At 40.7% G+C, this 19,629-nt stretch overlaps 1 protein-coding gene across 1 annotated transcript; it reads right to left on the bottom strand.

Moving 5' to 3' along the window:
* Positions 1-230: 230 nt before the first annotated feature.
* Positions 231-8,169, bottom strand: LOC117358635 (interleukin-8-like). The gene is made up of 4 exons (XM_033940109.1): positions 8,053-8,169; positions 6,515-6,650; positions 4,668-4,751; positions 231-1,779 (listed from the first exon to the last, which is right to left on the bottom strand). Exons 1-4 carry the CDS (start codon positions 8,120-8,122, stop codon positions 1,749-1,751), a joined length of 321 nt encoding a protein of 106 aa, XP_033796000.1. The 5' UTR covers positions 8,123-8,169; the 3' UTR covers positions 231-1,748.
* Positions 8,170-19,629: the final 11,460 nt, after the last annotated feature.

Raw genomic sequence — 19,629 nt, 5'->3', positions numbered from 1 at the left:
ACAGTGGATGAGCAGATTTAAAATATTTTCAAATAAATAACAAAATAACCATTATAAATTATATCCAGTTTAATAGAGAAAACTTAAAAAAACATACAAAGAACTAACCAGCAGTTCACACATTAATTTAAGATCAACACTTTCAAGTTATCACAAAAATAAATAAATAAATAAAAAAACCAATGTAAAAATATACCTCTCCCTCCCTCCCTCCCTTTTACTAAGCCACAGTAGAGATTTCTATCACGACCCGGAGTGCTAAATACTCTGACACTGCTCTAATGCTCATAGAATTCCTACCATGACTTTGTAAAAGAGGACCACAGTAACACAAAAAATGTAATTTTATTAAATATTCCTGCATTTATATCAGGGTGGATTAGAAAAGAATAATAAAAAGAATACAGAGGCCAACAGTGAGCCAGCAGTGCTTAGCGTTTCTTTTATCCCTGGCACCAGGAGTGGCTCAAGGCAATCTGCTGCCTCAGACGAGGGATGAGCTGGCACCCCCCCTCCAAATATCCAAAATGGGGGTGGGACAAGGGCTGCCCCAACTATTAGGCTTTCCGCTTTCACCCTTCTCCCCCCCCATCGCATTTTTCCCATTCCACCTGCCGCCCTCCCACCCCAGCATCTACCTTCAACTTGTCATAAAAGTTGCTGGGCGGCAGTAGCGATTCACAGAGCTACCTTGGTGCCAGTCCCGGCATCTTCCTTCCACTGTGGCCCTTCTCTGACAACTTTCTGTTTCCGCTCGGGCGGGCCGCAGTGGAGAGAAGATGTCAGAACCGGCAGCAGAGTAGCTCTATGAATCGCAGCTGCCGCCAGGCAACTTTTAAGACAAATTGAAGGTAGATGCGAGGGGGGAGGGTTGGAATAGGAAAAATGCTGATCGGTGGGAGAAGGGTAAAAGCATTAGATGCCAGGAAGGGAAGCAGCAGAGAAAGCCAACCAGCAGGAAGGCTGACCAGCAGCAAGATGCTGCTCCCTCAACAGTGCTGCCTCAGGCCACTGCCTCAGTTGGCCTCATTAGAGGTTTGCCCCTGCCTGGCAGTATCCCCAGACATTCAATGGTGAGCCATGTCGGGGCACCAGTACTGACTGTCTGGCTATACGTAGCTAGATAACATTTATCCAGTTAAGTGCAATATTCAGAACTTAACTAGAGAAGATAAACTGGATAAAAATAGGACTGTGTTTTATGTAGTCCTATTTATCCTTCTAGCACCTACTTTCTCCATAAGGCTCAGTAATCATGTCAGTAGCTCTGTAATACTGTAACGATTGCTGCTAAAGAAGAACACAATTTGTTCTCGCCCCTGCGGGATCAATCTCCATCCCTGTCCCGTCCTCATGAGTTCTGTCCCTGTCCTTGCCCCACCTCTCCACAGCCAGTACAAACCCTGTTCATGAAATCTGTCAACAGGGGGCGCTAATGAGGCCAGCGATGATTACTCTTTCATTGTAAGACTAATGAAATGGTTTTCAAATCTGATATAGGATTTACAGTAAGAAAAACCTAATATTTCTGCTTTGTGAACTTTTCAGTAAGAGACGTAACATTACACATACCATAATATTTAACTTAATAAATAATCAATAAATATATAGATACTCGGGCTTATGTCATAGTCTGCACCACACTATAGCCAGTAGCTGGCTTCTTCATGTGACGGCGGCTTCTGTTCACTTTAGGGCTCCCTGAGAAGTTACAATGCTGTTTGGTGTCTTCAGTCTCTTCAACTTCCCTATAATTGGCTCTCTGGTGTGGGCTTAGAGCTTTAAGAAGAGGAGTGATGAATGTTAGAAACAAGTCAATTGAAGCACCGAATAAACTACAAACACATGTAATACAAAATCATACAAAAATATATAACACTCATTCCCTGGGTCTTATTTTCAAAGATAATTATACACATGTGCCTGAAGCAAATTTTTTGAATGCTTAAAGGTCAGAAGAGAAACACGCCTAAATCTGGCCATTATTTTCATGGTATTTTCAGAATATTGCCCATTCAAATAATTCCATCTATTCTAAAACAAGTGATCAACATTTTAATTTTAAAGGGGTTAACATTTTTTTGCTAGCTAGTAACATTTTTTTCTTCACTAGTAAACTTAATTTATCTTGGATTAATATTCAGTGGAAATTAAATTAGGCAGAAGTGTCTTTTTCCCAGTTAACTCCCACCAACAGGCTGTTCACCTGATAGTCATCAGCAGTTAACCAGATAGTGGTGCTAAATATCATATCTAATATCTTTTTGCAACTGCATTTTAGTGACCTATGTAATCTGGAGATGGAATGATGTTGGATTGCTTACAGTATAGCAGAGCCATTTTTCTGACTTCAATTATGTATTTGTGACTTCAATTATGTATGGCCATTTGTAAATCGCCTTGGTTTAGGCCAGTGTGTCACAAACTTTTTGAAGCCGTAGCACACTGAACTTGGGGCCAAGGCTGGGGAGCCTCCTGGCGCACACGGACGTTAATGTGATGATGTAATGTGTATGTGTGATGTCATCACATCGACGTCCGTGCATGTGTGAAGGCCCTCCAGATGGGGCCCTGAGCTTATTCAACTTGAAATTGGTATGCCATGGGGGGTGAGGGTGGAGAGAAGGAGAAGCACCGGCGAGGAAGACAGATACCAGTGCCGGCTGACTGCCTATAGGACGTGCCACTCACCATGAGAGGCATGTTCTGTAGTAGCCAGCACCGGCACCTCTCCTCCTTACCAGCATCTCGCAGCACACCCAGAATCTCACTGTGGACCCACAGTTTGCGATACAATGGCTTAGGTGAAGTATAAATTTGTAAAATAAAAACGTCACCAGCATGATACTATCTAGTTAATGCTGGGCGATCCAGCGGCAGAATCAGAAGCTATCCAGGTATCTAGGTTATCAGTTAGTTGCATCCCTGCTGCATGTAAGTGCTCACATTTATGCCAACTCTATGGCAGGTGTAAGTGCGGGCACCTACATGTTAGACACACAAATGCCAGGTTACGCCGGTATAGAATGCTGGCACCACGGTTCTAACCCGAATGGACTTTTGTAGGGGTAACTCTATAAAGTGCAACAAAACAAAACAAAAAGAAGACCCAATATTCCACAGTGAAAACAATCCAACCGATGAAAACAAAAAACTGTGGATGTTATAAGAGATGATCCCAATATCAACAGGACCCCTGAGGAAGGCGTGTAAGGTCCGTATAGGGTCCGGTAGGAAAATCATATGTGGACTATAAACTTGGATTTATATTTGTATTTTTATTTTTTTATTGTGAAGAGTGAACAATAAATCATCTTTCAGAACATCCACATCCACAGATGGCAAATGGTGGCGTTCTTGACAGCGTGATTTATGTTACTGTAAATTGAACGTTGGATGCAATTTTTTGACCTTTATACAGATTTATGAGACTCCTGATGCAGGCCTCTTTGGCCGAAACATGCGCATGTCGAGTCGATATATGGTGTACTGAAGAAATAAAGAATTGTGTGTGATATCTTGAGTTCACCAGTCTTTTTTGGACCTTTCCACTACCTCTGAGTCTAACTCTATAAAGTAACATTTACGTGCTGATTACATGCGTACATGATTAGAATGCCGACATAGACTTGCACAGGTGTGCAAACACCTGGGTAAATGTTACCCAGGCAAGCGTGCTCACACATGAGTACCTGAATAAATGCATGTAAACTGTTCTGAGCTCCCCTGGGAGAACGGTATAGAAAATTGATAAATAAATACAAAATAAATGAGTGGGGGCTGGGTGGAGTGGGGCGGAGCTTACATTTTTAGAAAAACGGATAAAATTTTATAATTTATGCACTTTTCTCTCGCAACTAGGCATGCACACTTCAATCAGCTCTGTGGAAGTTTCACTAGTATTCTAGAAAGAAAAGTAAGCACATACTTTGCTTTACAGAATAGGCTACTACCAGGCCCCCTGTGGTCATTTAATTGTAGGTGCACTTTACAGACTTATCCCGTATAGAGCTCATGTTCACATAATGACAATGATTCTATAATCGGTTTCTAAAGCATAGGTGCTGAACAACACAGTGCATAGTGACTGTCAATCTTGAGTTAGACACTGATTATAGAATCATGCCTAGCAATATTTAAATTGCGCATAGGTGTCTATAGTTAGGCAGTGCTTAAGTTAGGCCTAAGGCAAATTTAGTCACCTAGCTGCAAAACATGCCCAACATATACTCACAATTTGCCCCTAACCATGCCTACTTTCTGGTAGGCACCTACTATCTAATCAATTGTTTTCAATTGCTATTTAATTGTGATTTTCAATTCACAGCACCGATTAAGCATAATTAAATAATTAAGTTAGGTGCCTAGAATGGCTACGTGCACCGATCTAGGCACCTAACTTTAGGGGCCATTTATAGAATCATGGCCAATATGCCCAAAGACATTCCCAGAGGTGGAAAGTAGGTAGAGTGGAAGTGGGATTACTAATTACAAACATACTTTTATAAAATATTCAGATATGCACCTCTTCTTTCCAGCATACACACATGTACAAAATACGCACCAATTTGCCTTGACATCCTAATTGCCTCACTATGAAATTGACTCTCCCCATGTATGCCATGTAGTTCTACAATTTTTCCTTAACACCTTAAGATTTGTTTTACCTTTCTAGAATCTTCCTGATGATCCGTTCCACCCAGGGAGCTCTTGGTTCCAAACATACTCTCTGCCCAGACTTTAGTGTCGCACTAAATAAAACCAAAGATATGAATCATTATAAATCCTCACAAAGTAAAGGAATGAAGTCTACTAAAGCTTCTCTCACATGTATTGCAAAATTTATTGTGTCTCCTTCACTTGGGTTGCCAAAACCCTATAGATCTCTTTGATCTAACTGATTTAGTGGATTTTGCATTTGAATGCAGGAAATTAACACATGCTAAGTATATAACTAACACGGTGCCTAATGTGGGGGGAGGGGCATGCCCAGCGTGTAACCTGCAGTTACTGCATTAAAACGCCCATTGCAATGATCAGGGGTGATGGGGGGGGATCTTCGGTGTGTGTGTGTGTGTGTGTGTGTGTGTGGGGGAGTTACGACAATTCTGTTTACTGTTCAACTTTCTTGGTTTGCTATATTTGCTGTATTGGGGGTGCCTCTCCGCATGTGGAATTGGGGATTTGGATTGTAGGTTTTTTTGCCTGCTGTTATGGGGAGTGGGGTTGGGGGGGATTCTAGGGGGTTGGGTTGTTAGTCAAGTGGGAGGGGCATGTTTTCTGGGTTGTAGTTTCTGCTTGATGACATGATGCATGTATAGTGTACTTTTTCTGTTTCTTCTAAATAAAGAATTACCAAAAAAAAAAAAAAAAAAGCCCATTGCATTAGTTGTTAAAGCAGACCAAACTACGCATTAACAGTCTAAGTTTTCTCAGTGGTGGGCATTTAATGTTGTTAATACCCATACTATCATTAATACTTTATCAGGGTTTCCAAAGTCTCATAGATCTCCTTGTTTTCTGATTAACGTTGCTCTGTGCATTTGATATTGTGATGATTGGACCTAATTGGGGGAGAGTGTGAGACAGTGATTAAAGCTACAGCCTCAGCATCCTAAGGCCATGGGTTCAAACCCACACTGCTCCCTGTGATCCTGGGCAAGTTATTTAATCCAATTAGTCTTCCAAAAGTATACAGGAAAAAAAGAGAGAACTAATAATCTCCAATAAATACCCCTCTTCAGTGCCTTAAATTTGTCACTGATTTAGAAATGTGGTGAATCTTCTTTACCATGGACTTGTTTCAAAAGCAAAACAAGTCACTAAATCTCCCTGCTGCCCCCTGTACATTTAGATCAGGGATCTCAAAGTCCCTCCTTGAGGGCTGCAATCCATTCGGGTTTTCAGGATTTCCCCAATGAATATGCATTGAAAGCAGTGCATGCACATAGATCTCAGGCATATTCATTAGGGAAATCCCGAAAACCCAACTGGATTGCGGCCCTCAAGGAGGGACTTTGAGACCCCTGATTTAGATAGATCATGAGCCTGCCAGGACAGACAGGGAAAAATACTTGCGTACCTGAATAAATTCATGTAAACCATTCTGAGCTCCCCTGGGAGAACAATATAGAAAAATTATTGTGGCTTCTTTGTGGGATGGTTCTTTACTTGGTAGTCTTCCCCACCCCTTCCCCTTTTGGTTATCTGTTAAATATAACTTAGATTATAGTCTTGGAATAAATTATATTGGGCTAGTCATATTGCCTCTCCTCCCATTTGTGGATTCTTTTCTCATTGTCTTTGGTCTATCTCATTTACTCAAAGTTGTTATCATATATGGTTAGTTTCTGCTCTGTATGAGTATTTTGTAAACTGCCAAGATATTTCATGAATCACGGTATTAAAATATTCATAAATAAATACCCTTATTACCAATATTGCTTTGCCGTTATGCCCTATTTGACAGTGTATATTCTTCTACTTAAAAGAAAACGGAAACTGGAATGCTTACATGACTTCAACATTACTGCAGTGGGGGCCACTTGGGATGAGCTCCACATTCTGCATGAGTCTGGGGGGGATGAACCTGGACTCTGTTTTTATACACTGGCAGCGCAATTCTCTTCCAATTTGTGCCAGTGACATTGCTGTAAAAAGAAAATGAGTATGTGAATACAGAGGGAAAGTAATTCCACCCAGTGGCCAGACCAGGGCTTTTATCTGGGGTGTGTCTATTTTTCTTCCCAAGACAACCAGAAATGCAAGGGTGGAAGAAAACCCCCATTCTCAACATTTATCACAGACATTTAAAATCAACCATTTACTTATTCCAACTCTGTACAAACATGACCGAAGACAGGTCTTCATACAGTTTGAAAGAATTTTCCGGCTAAAGTAAATTCAATGAGAACAATGCTGTAAAAAAATTTTTTAAACTTTCCTTTGAACATTAGGATATCAAATTATTATCACCACTATTAATTTGACATTAGAAGCCATAAGATTGTTTTCATATTTTAATAATATTACTATTTGCTTATGTTCCTCTGGATTTGTGATACAGTATGGGGACGATGAATTTAAAGAACATGTTTTAAATCAGTGATCTCATTCTCGCGGCCTGGGGGGCCACATGCGGACCACCAGGTACTATTTTGAGGCCGTGGGTATGTTTATCATAATCACAAAAGTAAAATAAAACAGTTTCTTGATCATATGTCTCTTTAGCTATAAATGACAATATTATTATTAAGACTTAGCCAAAAGGAAAGATTTATAAACTATAAAGAGTTTTACCTCATGCAAAATTGTTGTTTCTTTAATAAGACATTAACTATTTTTTCTGAGGCCTTCCAAGTACCTACAAATCCAAAATGTGGCCCTGCAAAGGGTTTGAGTTTGAGACCACTGGTTTAAATGTATCCGACTATTAATGCCTTCCTGAGTTATACCTGTTTTATTATTGTTTGTATAGAGAGCTTAAGCTGATTTGTATGTAATTTGTGAACCAAATAGTTAATATGCAGTATATAAATTTTTAAATAAATAAATAAAACTTCTTTTAATAATTGTAAATAATAAGCTGAAACTAGCTCACTCTTCTACAAAGCCGCGCTAGCAGCTGCCGCGCGGCAACAGCCCCGAAGCCCTTTAAATCTCTATGGGCTTCAGGCCGTTACCGCGTGGCAGCCATTAGCACGGCTTTGTAGAAGAGGGGGTAGGTTTCATTGTGCAGGATGCATTCCTGAATTTTCTTACCACCGAGATTGCAGAACTGCTATACTCCTATAGCTACTGTTATGATTTAATAAAGCAATAATTATGTTACTAATATTTCATGCATAAAGGGAGTAGTTCAAATTCAATCAAAAGGTAGTAAGTAAAAAAAAAAAATAGAAGAAAATCTTTTGTGATAGCAAGCTTATGGTAAATTAAAGAAGTCATCATTAAAACAAATTCTTTGCTAAATCCACATTTAAAAAAAGCCAGAGTCCTTTCAAGCTGGTAGATTTTTCTACCAGCTTTATCTCCATATAAAGTTTTTCTCACCATCAGTCAGGGAAACTGAGAGCAGGCACATGATCAGGGCAGCAGCAAACATTGCGTTCCTGGTTCCCATGAGTGGATCGGCTTCCTTTCTCGTGTCTCTGGTTCTAGCTGCAGGGCGCTTAGTTGTCTTTATGGTCTGAACTGCAAAAATGATCCTACTTATATCCTGAGGATGAGGAAGCCGGAATCTACCCTCTCATCTCATGGCTAGATTATGAAAGGGGCTTTCCAAAATGTGCAAGACCCCTGTCACTGTCCTCCAAATTAGTTCAGCAAAATGACATCATGCCCTCAGGACAGTCAGATTGACAGCCTGCAATGAATATTAGAAAATCTTTGCAATTCCTCAGGTGGTTGCTGCTGAATTCATATTTTTATTTCTGCCTCATTTTCTTGAATAGTTTAATTGTTCAAATGTTTTGGAAACTCCCAATGTGGCTCTTATTGTATTGTATATTATTTTTACCTTTCATTAACTTGAATACATTTTACCATTAGGCAGACAATAAGGGGCTCATTTTCAAATAAGATAAACGTCCAAAAAGTGGTATAAAGGGACAGATGGATATATTTCTCTCCAAACCCTTGCAATTTGGTATTTTTGAAACCTATTTTCTAGATGGAATTCTATGCTGTTCATCTGCAGCCCATCTAAATCTCAAGGGTGGATGGGTGTTAGAGGTATGGTATGGGCAGGACTAGGGCAGGCTTATGACTTGGACATTTTTCTAAATAAAGTGAAATAAACTGCAAGATGTTATCCCACAGTTTTGCCGTACTTCATTCAACAATATATTATTTTGTCATTAATTTCACTGGTCCTCAGCGGGCCACCACACACTCAAACTATCTCATTGTGCTGGGCTTTATGCTCTCACTCGTCATTGGATCCAGTATGCATTATTTTAAACCTTTCTAAGAAATAATTTAATGCACTCAACCAAATATATGCTTAAAGTACTTAGCTTTTGCAAGACGCTATTCAGGGGGGGGGGAGTAAATTCACCATTCACCAACATGTTTCGCCCGTGCGATTCAGAGGGCTTTATCAAGGTTCCCACTCCCTCTTAAGCTATTCAACCAGACCATTGCGTCAGAAATGAAATTTTTTCTGTCATAATCAAACATTTAAGAATACGTCCAGGGCACAATGTAGATGTTTGAGACTAGACTTGTTTTAACAACAAATAAGTGTCTAAAAGATGCCCAAACTGGTCAGATGACCGCTAGAGGGACACAAGCATGCCCGTCACACTCTCCAAGTGGTCACTGACCCCCCCCTCCCATCCCCCAGAGATGTGAGAGAAACAGTACATACCTGCCCATAAGATTCCTTCAGGTGTTATGGCCAATCCTAGAACGAGGGGGTGCTGAAAAGTTCTCAGCCGTCCCTGTCCATGCCCCATTCCTGTAAGCTCTGCCTTAACCGCACAAGCCTTGGACACTTATGATTTTAAAGTGTTTGTGGCTTGTGCAGATGATGATAGAGCTTGCAGGAATTGGGCAGAGACAGGAAAAGAACTCGTGGGGACAGGATGGGAAAATGTGTTCCCACAAGGTCGAGGATAAATTTGTCCCTGTGCCATTCTCTAGTTGAATGTCTGTGTGGCCAGTCTACTACAATGCTAGCCCCTCCTACATCCCAAAGGCTTGTTTTCTAGTGTGCTAGTTATAACTAATATGACCTTTGGCTTATACCATAAATGTGCCAGCAAAAGAGACCAAACTGTGTGATATAAGGTGGTCCTCAGTAGTCACAACTCCAAGAGACTTTCATAGAGTTGGAAGCTTGATAACCCAAAAGGGTTTAGTAAGCGTAATACATCCTTGGACTTGTTTGTGGTGTGATGTGCAAAATCAACACAAAAATAACACACCTAACTAAAACTTTGCCCTGTGGTTGATCGCAAAATAATTTCAAAAACAAGTCGAAGCCATTTGAAGTTTCTTGACTGCTCTCCCAGTGTCTACTGCGTTTGCCCCTGAGAAAGAAGGCAGTTGCCTCCATAATGGAGCTCTGTAGAGCTGAATTACAGCACGGACTTTGAAAGGCATATTTTGACTGATACTCTCACCAACGGAGATAAGTACTTTTTCATATTTTTCATTGCTTCTCCTTATGCTGATTGTTAGATTAGGAGAAGTGCTCTCCCTCCTGTAAGCAGTAGCTGGCGCCAGTACCTTTCCTCCTCGCCGGTATGCCGCGGCACACAGTCTGCGATACATTGGTATAGTATAGTGTTTAGTACCAATTATTTCTGGTGCTCATTTTTGAATAAACAAACAAAAAGATCAAAAAGAGTTCCATGGGATGTCATCAAATGAACAAACAAAGTGGGACACTGTGAAGTCCAAAGCACCTTTAATAAAGCATAAAACAGTCCAAATAAATACTTGCCCTCTGGGAGAACAGACTCAATTCAAAGCAGTCACTTTCTCTCGATTTCAAGCAGTCACTTTCTCTCGACACAGCCGTGTTTCGGCTGGTGCACCTTCAACAGGCGAAGGAAAACACGCCTTACAAACTCACTGGTCGAGATGATATCAGCTGATGTTTAGAGCACAGTTCAAAAAGAGAACCAATCACAGAAAATGAGCTGTAGCTAGTAAAACAATCACACACCAAAATGCTGAAAACTTTTCCTATAAGAGAAAAGGACTGCTTGAATTTTTTTTTTTTAAATGTATATTCTGCATATCCTACAATTCTATGCAGATTGCAAATTATTCAGGTACTTCAACATTTTTCCCTAACTGTCCTGGTGGGCTCCCACTCTATCTAATGTATCTGGCGCAATGGGGATTAAGTGACTTGCCCAGAGTCACAAGCAGCAGTGCAGGATTTGAACCCACAACCTCAGGGTGCTAAGGCTGTAGCTCTAACCACTGCACCACACACTCACCACAAAGTGATTATTTTGAATTGAGTATGTTCTGCCAGCTATTTACTTGGACTGTTTCATGCTTTATTAAAGCTCATTTTTGAATATCGTTTATAGAACTCCCCTCTAACTGTCAAATGCAGAGTTAATGCGAGATCACTTACTCCCTCCTAAATAGCAGGTGTTAAGTGCTTCTCTTTTAAGTGGGAACAGTTGCCACATGTTAACGATGACCTTTATTCATTTATTTACACATTTGAATTACATCACGGCTCCATGCAGAAACAGTTGGAAAAACTGAATAGTCAACAATCATTTAACCATCTGGTACTAACTGACAAGGACATAATAAAACAAGAGGGAGGGGAAGCATAGGGTGGCAATAAAATTCTAAAGAACCGAAAAGTAATGCAATAGAATGGGAAAGAGAGAGAGAGAGAAAACACAGGTCAAAATATTTAAACTGATCTGACATAAGTTCCTTATTCCTCATGATCTTCCGAGAACTTTAAGATCTGCCTCAGCACCTTCTTCATGTCCCATCCTTAAAAATCGTTAGTACACGTAGGGCAACTTCATTCGCCACAACAGCCCTTACAATATGGAATTTGTTACCAGCACATTTAGGCCTAGATTCTGTAAAGTGCGCCTAACTTTAGGTGTGCTATAGATGTCCTTGTAGCACAAGTGGCAATCAGCGTTATTTAGGAACTGTTACGCCCACGTCAACAAACTTAGATGCGACTATTCCCTAAATCTGCACCTATCTCGCATCTGTGCTCTAAGGACCCCTAAAGGATGCCTAAGTCCGTCTACGTTCCAATTAACACTTGTTAAGACCCTTAAATTGCTCATTATCTACTTAAATCGGACGCCTAACGCACGCCTGAAGTTAGGCGCACTTTACAGAATCTATGCCTTATGGTCTGAGAAAAATTTAGATAAATTTAAGGGCGGTGTTAAAAGCTTCTTATTTAAAGATGCTTATGATTGCTAAATGTTCTCTGGGTCCTTCTATGCCAAATTCTGTTTTACTTATATTCAACACTGATGTGATCCCTCTCATTTCCCTCTTGTTTTTAACCTTAATTGATCTCTTTTCTTTTAAAATTGTATTTCTCCCTACCATCCTGTTGTTTTTATGTAAATACTGTCGTGTCACTAATAAGTTTGTTAATTGTTCCCCATTTTAATTTTTTAATTGTCAAACGCTTAGAATGTATGATTAGCGTTTTATCAAATTTTAATAAAACTTGAAACTTGCATTTCTTGGAGGATGGTTACAAAACGAGGTCTGTAGAGAGAGTATTCCAGATAGCTGCAGCTAAGCACCTAAACACTAATCAACAAAAAAAGTTTCAAGTTTAATTAATTTTAATATACCGACCATCGACGTGCTAAAAATGAAAGGTTAAAATAAATTTTTGTAGGGGGGAAATGTGAATATTAAATAGAAAAATTACAAATACAAACATAAACTTGAGGGTAAAGGGGGAGGGGAAAGTTAATAATTACATCATTAAAAACAAATTAATTAAAGGGAAAGGGGGTAGGATAAAACACTAGGAATGGGAATCGCTCCTTAAAAGCAATTCATGTTTATTTTGCAGGATGTTGGAAAGGAAATATTTAGACGCTATGGTATGCGCCTCAGAATAAGAACGTTTTTCGTTTAGTCTTGAATTTGTCGAGTGAATTTTCAAGGTGGAGTTGAGGTGGCATGGCGTTCCATAAAGTTGGAGCTACAATGGAAAAGTTAATTTTTCTAGTGTAGTAGAATTCTTTGATGGAAGGTATGGTCAGTAACAACTAGGTGAGGACTGTCGGTTAAGAACTTGTTGATATGATATGAAGAAAGATGATAGATAAGAAAGCTGACCAGTACAATATGCCTTATGGGCAAACATCAAGATCTTAAAATGTAGCCTGGTATTTATTGGAAGCCAGTTTTGTGCCACAAGAAAGGGGTGGAGATCACATGATCATATTGTCTAGAGTTGTATTAAAGTCTTGCGGCCATGTTTTAGATTAGTTGGAATTGCTTAAGGAAATAGGAGAGAAACCTGGCCAGAAGGGAATTACAGTAATCCAGTCTATTTCTAGGTCATGAAAAAGTGTCTTCGCAGCCTAAGGTTCTGAGTCTATAAACAGTGCCAAGAAATGTGATGCATAGCGGCTGTCAAGCTTCAGTTATGTGATGTTTCTAGAATCATGCCTAGCTTTGCTTAAATTGGACTTAGACGCCGGTTGGTATCAAAACCTTAGGTGCTCCCTATTTATGCCAGCATTTTCTTGCCTTAAATATTGGCACCTAAGTTCAGTTTAGGCACCTACATGGAAAATATGCCCAAGATCTGCCCACGATCTGCCCGTAACTATGCCCACTTTCTGGTAGGTGCCATGGGCTAGGTGCCTACCGATTTAGGCACCTAATGAGCAATTGATTTTAATTTATGCCAATTATTGAGCTAATTAAGCTAGGCACCTAAATCGGCTAGGTGTGTTGATTTAGGCAACTAACTGTGCCTAAATCAACTTTCATAGAAAGTTAATTTAGTCTCTAAAATGGACATCAAGACCTGAATATGAGCTATCAAAAAGGACCACTAAGGATCATATACTGAGTTTTACTAGGATAGGGGTGGAATTAAGCCATGGTTGAAAAGGAAGCAAATGCTGGGAACTAGGAATCCAAAGAACTTCTGACCTGTATGAATTTTAAATCAGCTTATTATTGATAAGTCAGGAGGATATCAGGCCTAGATTGCTGTCATTTGAGTGCTAAATGGATTCATCCCAAGTATCTGAAGATATTGACAGTTGAATATCATCCACGTAGATATATACCCTTCTTTACGTAGGGTGGTGGATGGCTGAAATGCGCTCCCGAGAGAGGTGGTGGAGAGGAAAACGGTGACGGAGTTCAAAAAAGTGTGGGATGAACACAGAGGATCTAGAATCAGAAAATAATAGTAAATATTGAAGAACCAAGGCCAGTACTGGGCAGATTTACACGGTCTGTGTCTGTATATGACCATTTGGGGGAGGATGGACTGGGCAGGGTAAAGATGGGCTGGAGTGAGCTTTGACGGAGACTTCAGTAGTTGGAACCTAAGAACAGCACCAGGCAGAGCTTTAGATTCTTGTCCATAATAGCTAAGGAGAAGAAGAAAAAAAACCAAAAAACAACCCACCAAATTTTTAGATTGAATCAGGTTGGGCAGACTAGATGGTCCATTCGGGTCTTTATCTGCCGTCATCTACTATGTTAAACCCAGATCCTTAATTAAAGTCGCCAAGTGTGCCAAGAAAAAATTGAAAAGGATCTTGGACAAAATGGAGCCCTGGTGCACTTCACAAGAGAGGGAGAAGATAGTGCAGGAAGTATCGTTAACTACTTTGAACGAGGAATGAAACCAGTTTAGGGTGATGTCATAGAAGCTTGTGCTGTAAAGTCTAACTAATAAGAGTGATTGATCTATACCTAACCTATTGTTTTAGCCATTTATGTTCTGCCTATTCTATATCAATTGTAGTTCTTCCCCATCCGTCCTTTTGTTGCCATATGTCTGTACAAGTCACTTGTTTTCCCTGTTTTAATATACGTCTCAATGTAACTGTTTAACTTGTTTTTATGTAATTTTATTATGTTAACTGCTTAGAAATTAGATTAAGCGGTCAAACAAATATTTTAATAAACTTGAAACTTGAAACATCAAAAACTGCATTGAGGTCTAATTAAATAAGAAGGACATCCTTTCCAGAACCTAAAAGTAGCCAGATTAATAGGTGACATTAAACCTGCAACTACCACGTCGAAAATCCCATGTTAAGCTTAGTAAAAGGGCTCCTAAGTTATGTTTTAGTTATCACAGAACAACTTCACTGTTACCATATTCCACAAAGCTTATCAGTAGTGCTGACTGAAACTATAATCCACACTATTGTTTCCCTGTAGATCCAATTACTACTTTAATTCCACCCCCTGATGCCATCTCTTTGATCCTTGAGGAAGGGTACAATTTTCTTTTTATTTCCGTGGGTAAACACCTTTTTTTTTTTTTTTCTCAGAAATCTCTTTGAAAATTTTCCCCTAATGCTCAATCAGTTTTCTTCTGTGAACAATTATTAAACAATGAGGCATCAAGTAACAAACTAGATAAGTTAACATGAATAAGCAATAAAGTGAATACTACTCCAGGAACACAAACCACACCCCCATATAGTCTCACTACCATTCATCTTCTATTAGAGAAAGGCATAGATATCCTTATCTCAAACTTCAAAGCTATTTATTATGAAAACACCTGTTCTTACTTGACAACGAGGCCCAAATATGGGCTTCTTGACTCTTTCCTGCATTTTGTAAATGCAATGTTAATGGAAGATAATCAACACATTGTCCAAAAAGAACAATAGTTAAATCAACCATAAAGAAACTCAATCTGGCCCAAATAATCCTTTAACCGGTGACGGGATAATCGCGCGTGAGACACCAGCGCGCCGACAATCCAGCGCAAGACAGAAGTGCACCACCGAAAGCCCCCGAAAAACTTATTTTTTCAGAGCTCCGACGGGGTGTGTGTGTGGGGGGAGGGAACCCCCACTTTAATGCATAGTGTTCACGCTGCCGTTGGGGGTGTGTGGGGGGTGCAACCCTCACATTATAGACAAAACTGAACTTTTCCTGAAAAAATCAGAAACTGTTTCATTTTCTCTATAATGTTGGGGGGGTTTGCACCCCCACACCTCCCCCAACGGCAGCACAAACACTATGCATTAAAGTGTGTGTGTGTGTGTGGGGGGGGGTTCCCCCCCCAAAACAATTTACCTCGGGATCAGGGTCTGTAAATACCAATATATCACTCAAGTCAAAACCCTATATGGAACCAGACACACACTCCCCAGGTAGACCTATTGGACACTCCCCCAGGTAGACCTATGGAGGGGCATAATCAAAAGGGACGTCTAAGTCTGTTTATGTCCATTTCGCAAGTCGTCCAAAGTCAAAAAGTGCTTAAGTGACATTTTCGAAAGAGATGTCCAACTTCTTTTGACTTTCGAAAATCGTCCAAATTATATGTCCTGCAGAACTGATCTAAAATATCTATCTTTATGGTCCATTTTCGTACAAATGTCCATCCAAGTCAAAAACGTCTAGAACAAGCCCTGTTGGACGTGGGAGGGGTCTGCAAAGTGATTGACAGAACACCCAGACAGGGCACCTAAATAGTGGGGTACCTTACATGGCACTGCTGTGAACTTCACAAACAGGGTGCCATGGCTTCTCCTCACTACAGCTCCCTTATAGGTGATAGTGAGCCCCCCAAACCACCTCCAGAATCCCCTAGACCCACTTATCTACCACCCCTATAGCCCTTATGGATGCAGGAGCCACTTATATGCCAGTACAAAAGGGTTTTGGGGGTGTATAGGGGAGTGCACATGTTTCAATATCAATACAGTGATTACAGGGGCTTATGCACATGGGTCCATCTCTCTATGGGTCCCAAACCCACCCCCAAGATGACTTAAGATGCCTCTGGGCTGGACGACTAGGCTTTCCTATGCTAGGCAGCCAGGTGATGATGGTCTGGAGGCTGAAATTTCAAGGTATGATTAAAATTTTTATTGGGGTGGGGGGTTGTTAGTGATCACTGGGGTAGTGTGTGGGGGTCTGTGTTATGTGTTTTCAGTGATTATCTGGTGAGTTTAGGTGGGTTTTAGTGACTTAGACCATGTTTTAGATGGTCTAAGTCAAAACGTCCAAGTTTCCTCTAGGCTCTGTTGTTTAACTTTCGGTTATACATGCTGTACGACTAAGTCTAAGCCGGACATTGAGCAGCTCTATGAAGGCCTAAGTCATTTAGAAATACGTCCAAAACCCGGTTTGATTATCGGCACTTGGACGTTTTAGAGAAATGTTCATCCAAGTGCCGATTTAGGCTGATTTTTGGACGTTTTTCTCTTTCGATTATGAGCCCCATAGTGTCAGGGAGAGATTCTTTATTAGAACGAGTGTGTCAGTATGTGGATGTTCATCTCCAACCTTGTCTTTCCTCTGTGAAATCTTTACTGAAAGATACCACACATTTTTTTGAAACTGCTGGGTAGTTGGGAACCTGGACTTTCTGAGGTCACGTTTTTGGTGACTTTTGATATTGCTTCTTTGTATACCTCCATCCTTCAAGATGAGGCGTTGGAGGTTTTACAACAGTTTTTGAGTCAACTGCCTCGTCCTTGGGTGGTCCCCCCTGAATTCCTGCTTGGACTGACGGCCTTAGCTATGAAGAAGAACTATTTTTTGTTTGAGGGTCAGTTCTATATGCAACTCTCGGGGGTGGCTATGGGTGCTACTTTTTCTCCTACCATAGCCAATTTGTTTATGGGCTATTTTGAAGAACGGTTTATCTACCCCTCTAGATTTTTTCAGGCGGTGATGGGATTGACTCGTTTCATAGACGATATTTTTTGTCTATGGCAAGATTCCTTGGACGAACTGTTGTCATTTAGAGACTACATTAATGCATGTCACCCTTCACTTAGATTTGATATGAACTTTCATCAAACTAAGATTGCCTTTTTGAATGTCACTGTGGAGATAATGGATGGTTCAATGTATACCACTATACATGTTAAGAAAACTGATCGTAATTCTTTACTACAGTTTAACAGCATGCATCTGTATCCTATGAAGACCAGCATTCCATTTGTCCAGTTTTTATGCTATAGATACATCTGTGGCACCAATTCAGAATTTCAATACCAATCTGGTATATTACAGGAGAAGTTTGTCCACAGGGGCTATCCTGCCCCTGTGGTAGCAAGGGCTAGGAAAAGGGCTCTATATAATCATAGGGAGTCCTTACTTGAATACCGTAATGTGCAAGCTTCACAGGACATGGTTCCATTTGTTTCTAAGTTTAACCAGATGTCCAGAAGTTCGCAGCAGGTAATCTGTCGGCATTTGAACATTCTACGGATACATCCTTGTCTACAACATCTTAAGATTTTATTTTCTTGTGGGCGTAATTGGAATCTTTGTGACATTCTAAGCCCTAATGTTTTGAGATCAGTTCCATCAGATTTAAACACAGGGGTTTTACCTGGTCATCGAAGCTGTGGTCATTGCTCGTTGGGCCCCCAGATGATCGAGTCAGATGAATTTGTTCATCCTAGGACTGGCCAAGTGTATAAGCTACGGAGCTCTACTTCATGTTTGACAGAAGGGGTGATATACATCATTATATGCCCCTGTCTGAAAATATATGTGGGACATACATCTCGTCGGTTTAAGACCCGACTTATTGAGCACAGATCCTGTTTAAATACTCGGCGCTTGGAGGAGCCTTTGGTTGTGCATTGTTTGGAGGCGCAGCATGAGTTTGGGACACTGCAATGCACGGTGATTGAACACATCGTGTATCTGGTTCGCAGGGGAGACTGGAGACATCTACTCTGGCAGAAGGAGCAAAGATGGATTTACATACTGGCATCGGTTCAACCTGATGGACTAAATGCCCGGATTGAGTTGGCGGCTTTTTTTGGTTCATGAGAAATTCTGAGAGATTTTGATTGGTGAATGGCATTGTGGGGTGGAGCCTGTGGGAGGATTTCAGCGCGTTACTGCAGCGTTTCTTTGCGCCAGTAGTGATTTGAGAAGTGAAGTGAGAACCTGAGGAGCACGGTGGGTCTGGAAAGTTTGAAGGTGAAGCAGTGGAACCGATACCCCTGACGCAGCAAGACAAAGCGAAACAGAGGGTTCCCCATCGGGTTTATTGGGTGCAGAGTCCTGGAGTTAGAGTTTGGATTGAGACGTTCCTGGATGCCATTAGCAGCTAAGTTGTTTCTATTTTTTGACTGCTTCCTGTGCAATACTGAGGTCCGTAGTGTTGAAGAACTCACGTATCCACAATATCACGAATTGGGGGCTGGATGCCCCGGCGTGCTGTTTGACATCACTCTGCAGGCTACTATAGTGCCTTTTTTCTATTTTTGTTCACATGTATGAGTGGTTATCTTTATGAAGTGGAGTTTTTTTGCCAGATGAAGCAGAACTGAGGCATTTTCCCCACTTCTTTTCTTTTTCTTTTTTCTTGCTTTCTTATTTGGTGTGTGAACGATTGATGTGTTTGATTGAGGCCTAGTAGTGTTATAGAGTGTGTGTCTGGTTCCATAAAGGGTTTTGACTTGAGTGATATATTGGGGTTCCCCCCCCCACACCCACTGTCGGAGCTCTTAAAAAATAAGTTTTTTGGTGGCTTTCGGCGGCGCGCTTCTGTCTTGCGCTTAATTGTAAGCGCTGGATTGTCGGCGCGCTGGTGTCTTGCGCGCCACTGACTATGAACCCTTTAACCTACCATTTCTAGGTAGGATCAATGAAAAAATAAATGTTCTGATCCTGCTTTCTGATTTCTGCTCATCACAAAGAGCCGGAGCCATTTTAATTAGGTTTCAGACCATGTTTCAGCCTTTTATCCTTCCATTAGACCAGGGGTAGGCAATTCCGGTCCTCGAGAGCCGGAGCCAGGTCAGGTTTTCAGGATATCCACCATGAATATGTACAAGATGGATTTGCATGCACTGCCTCCTTGAGATGCAAATCTATCTCATGCATATTTATTGTGGATATCCTGAAAACCTGACCTGACTCCGGCTCTCGAGGACCGGAATTGCCTACTCCTGCATTAAACTT

The sequence above is a fragment of the Geotrypetes seraphini genome, chromosome 1 (assembly GCF_902459505.1).
Source record: "Geotrypetes seraphini chromosome 1, aGeoSer1.1, whole genome shotgun sequence".
NCBI lineage: Eukaryota > Metazoa > Chordata > Amphibia > Gymnophiona > Dermophiidae > Geotrypetes > Geotrypetes seraphini.
The sequence above is the reverse complement of the archived record's forward strand: the minus strand, read 5'-3'. Positions and strand labels throughout refer to the sequence as shown.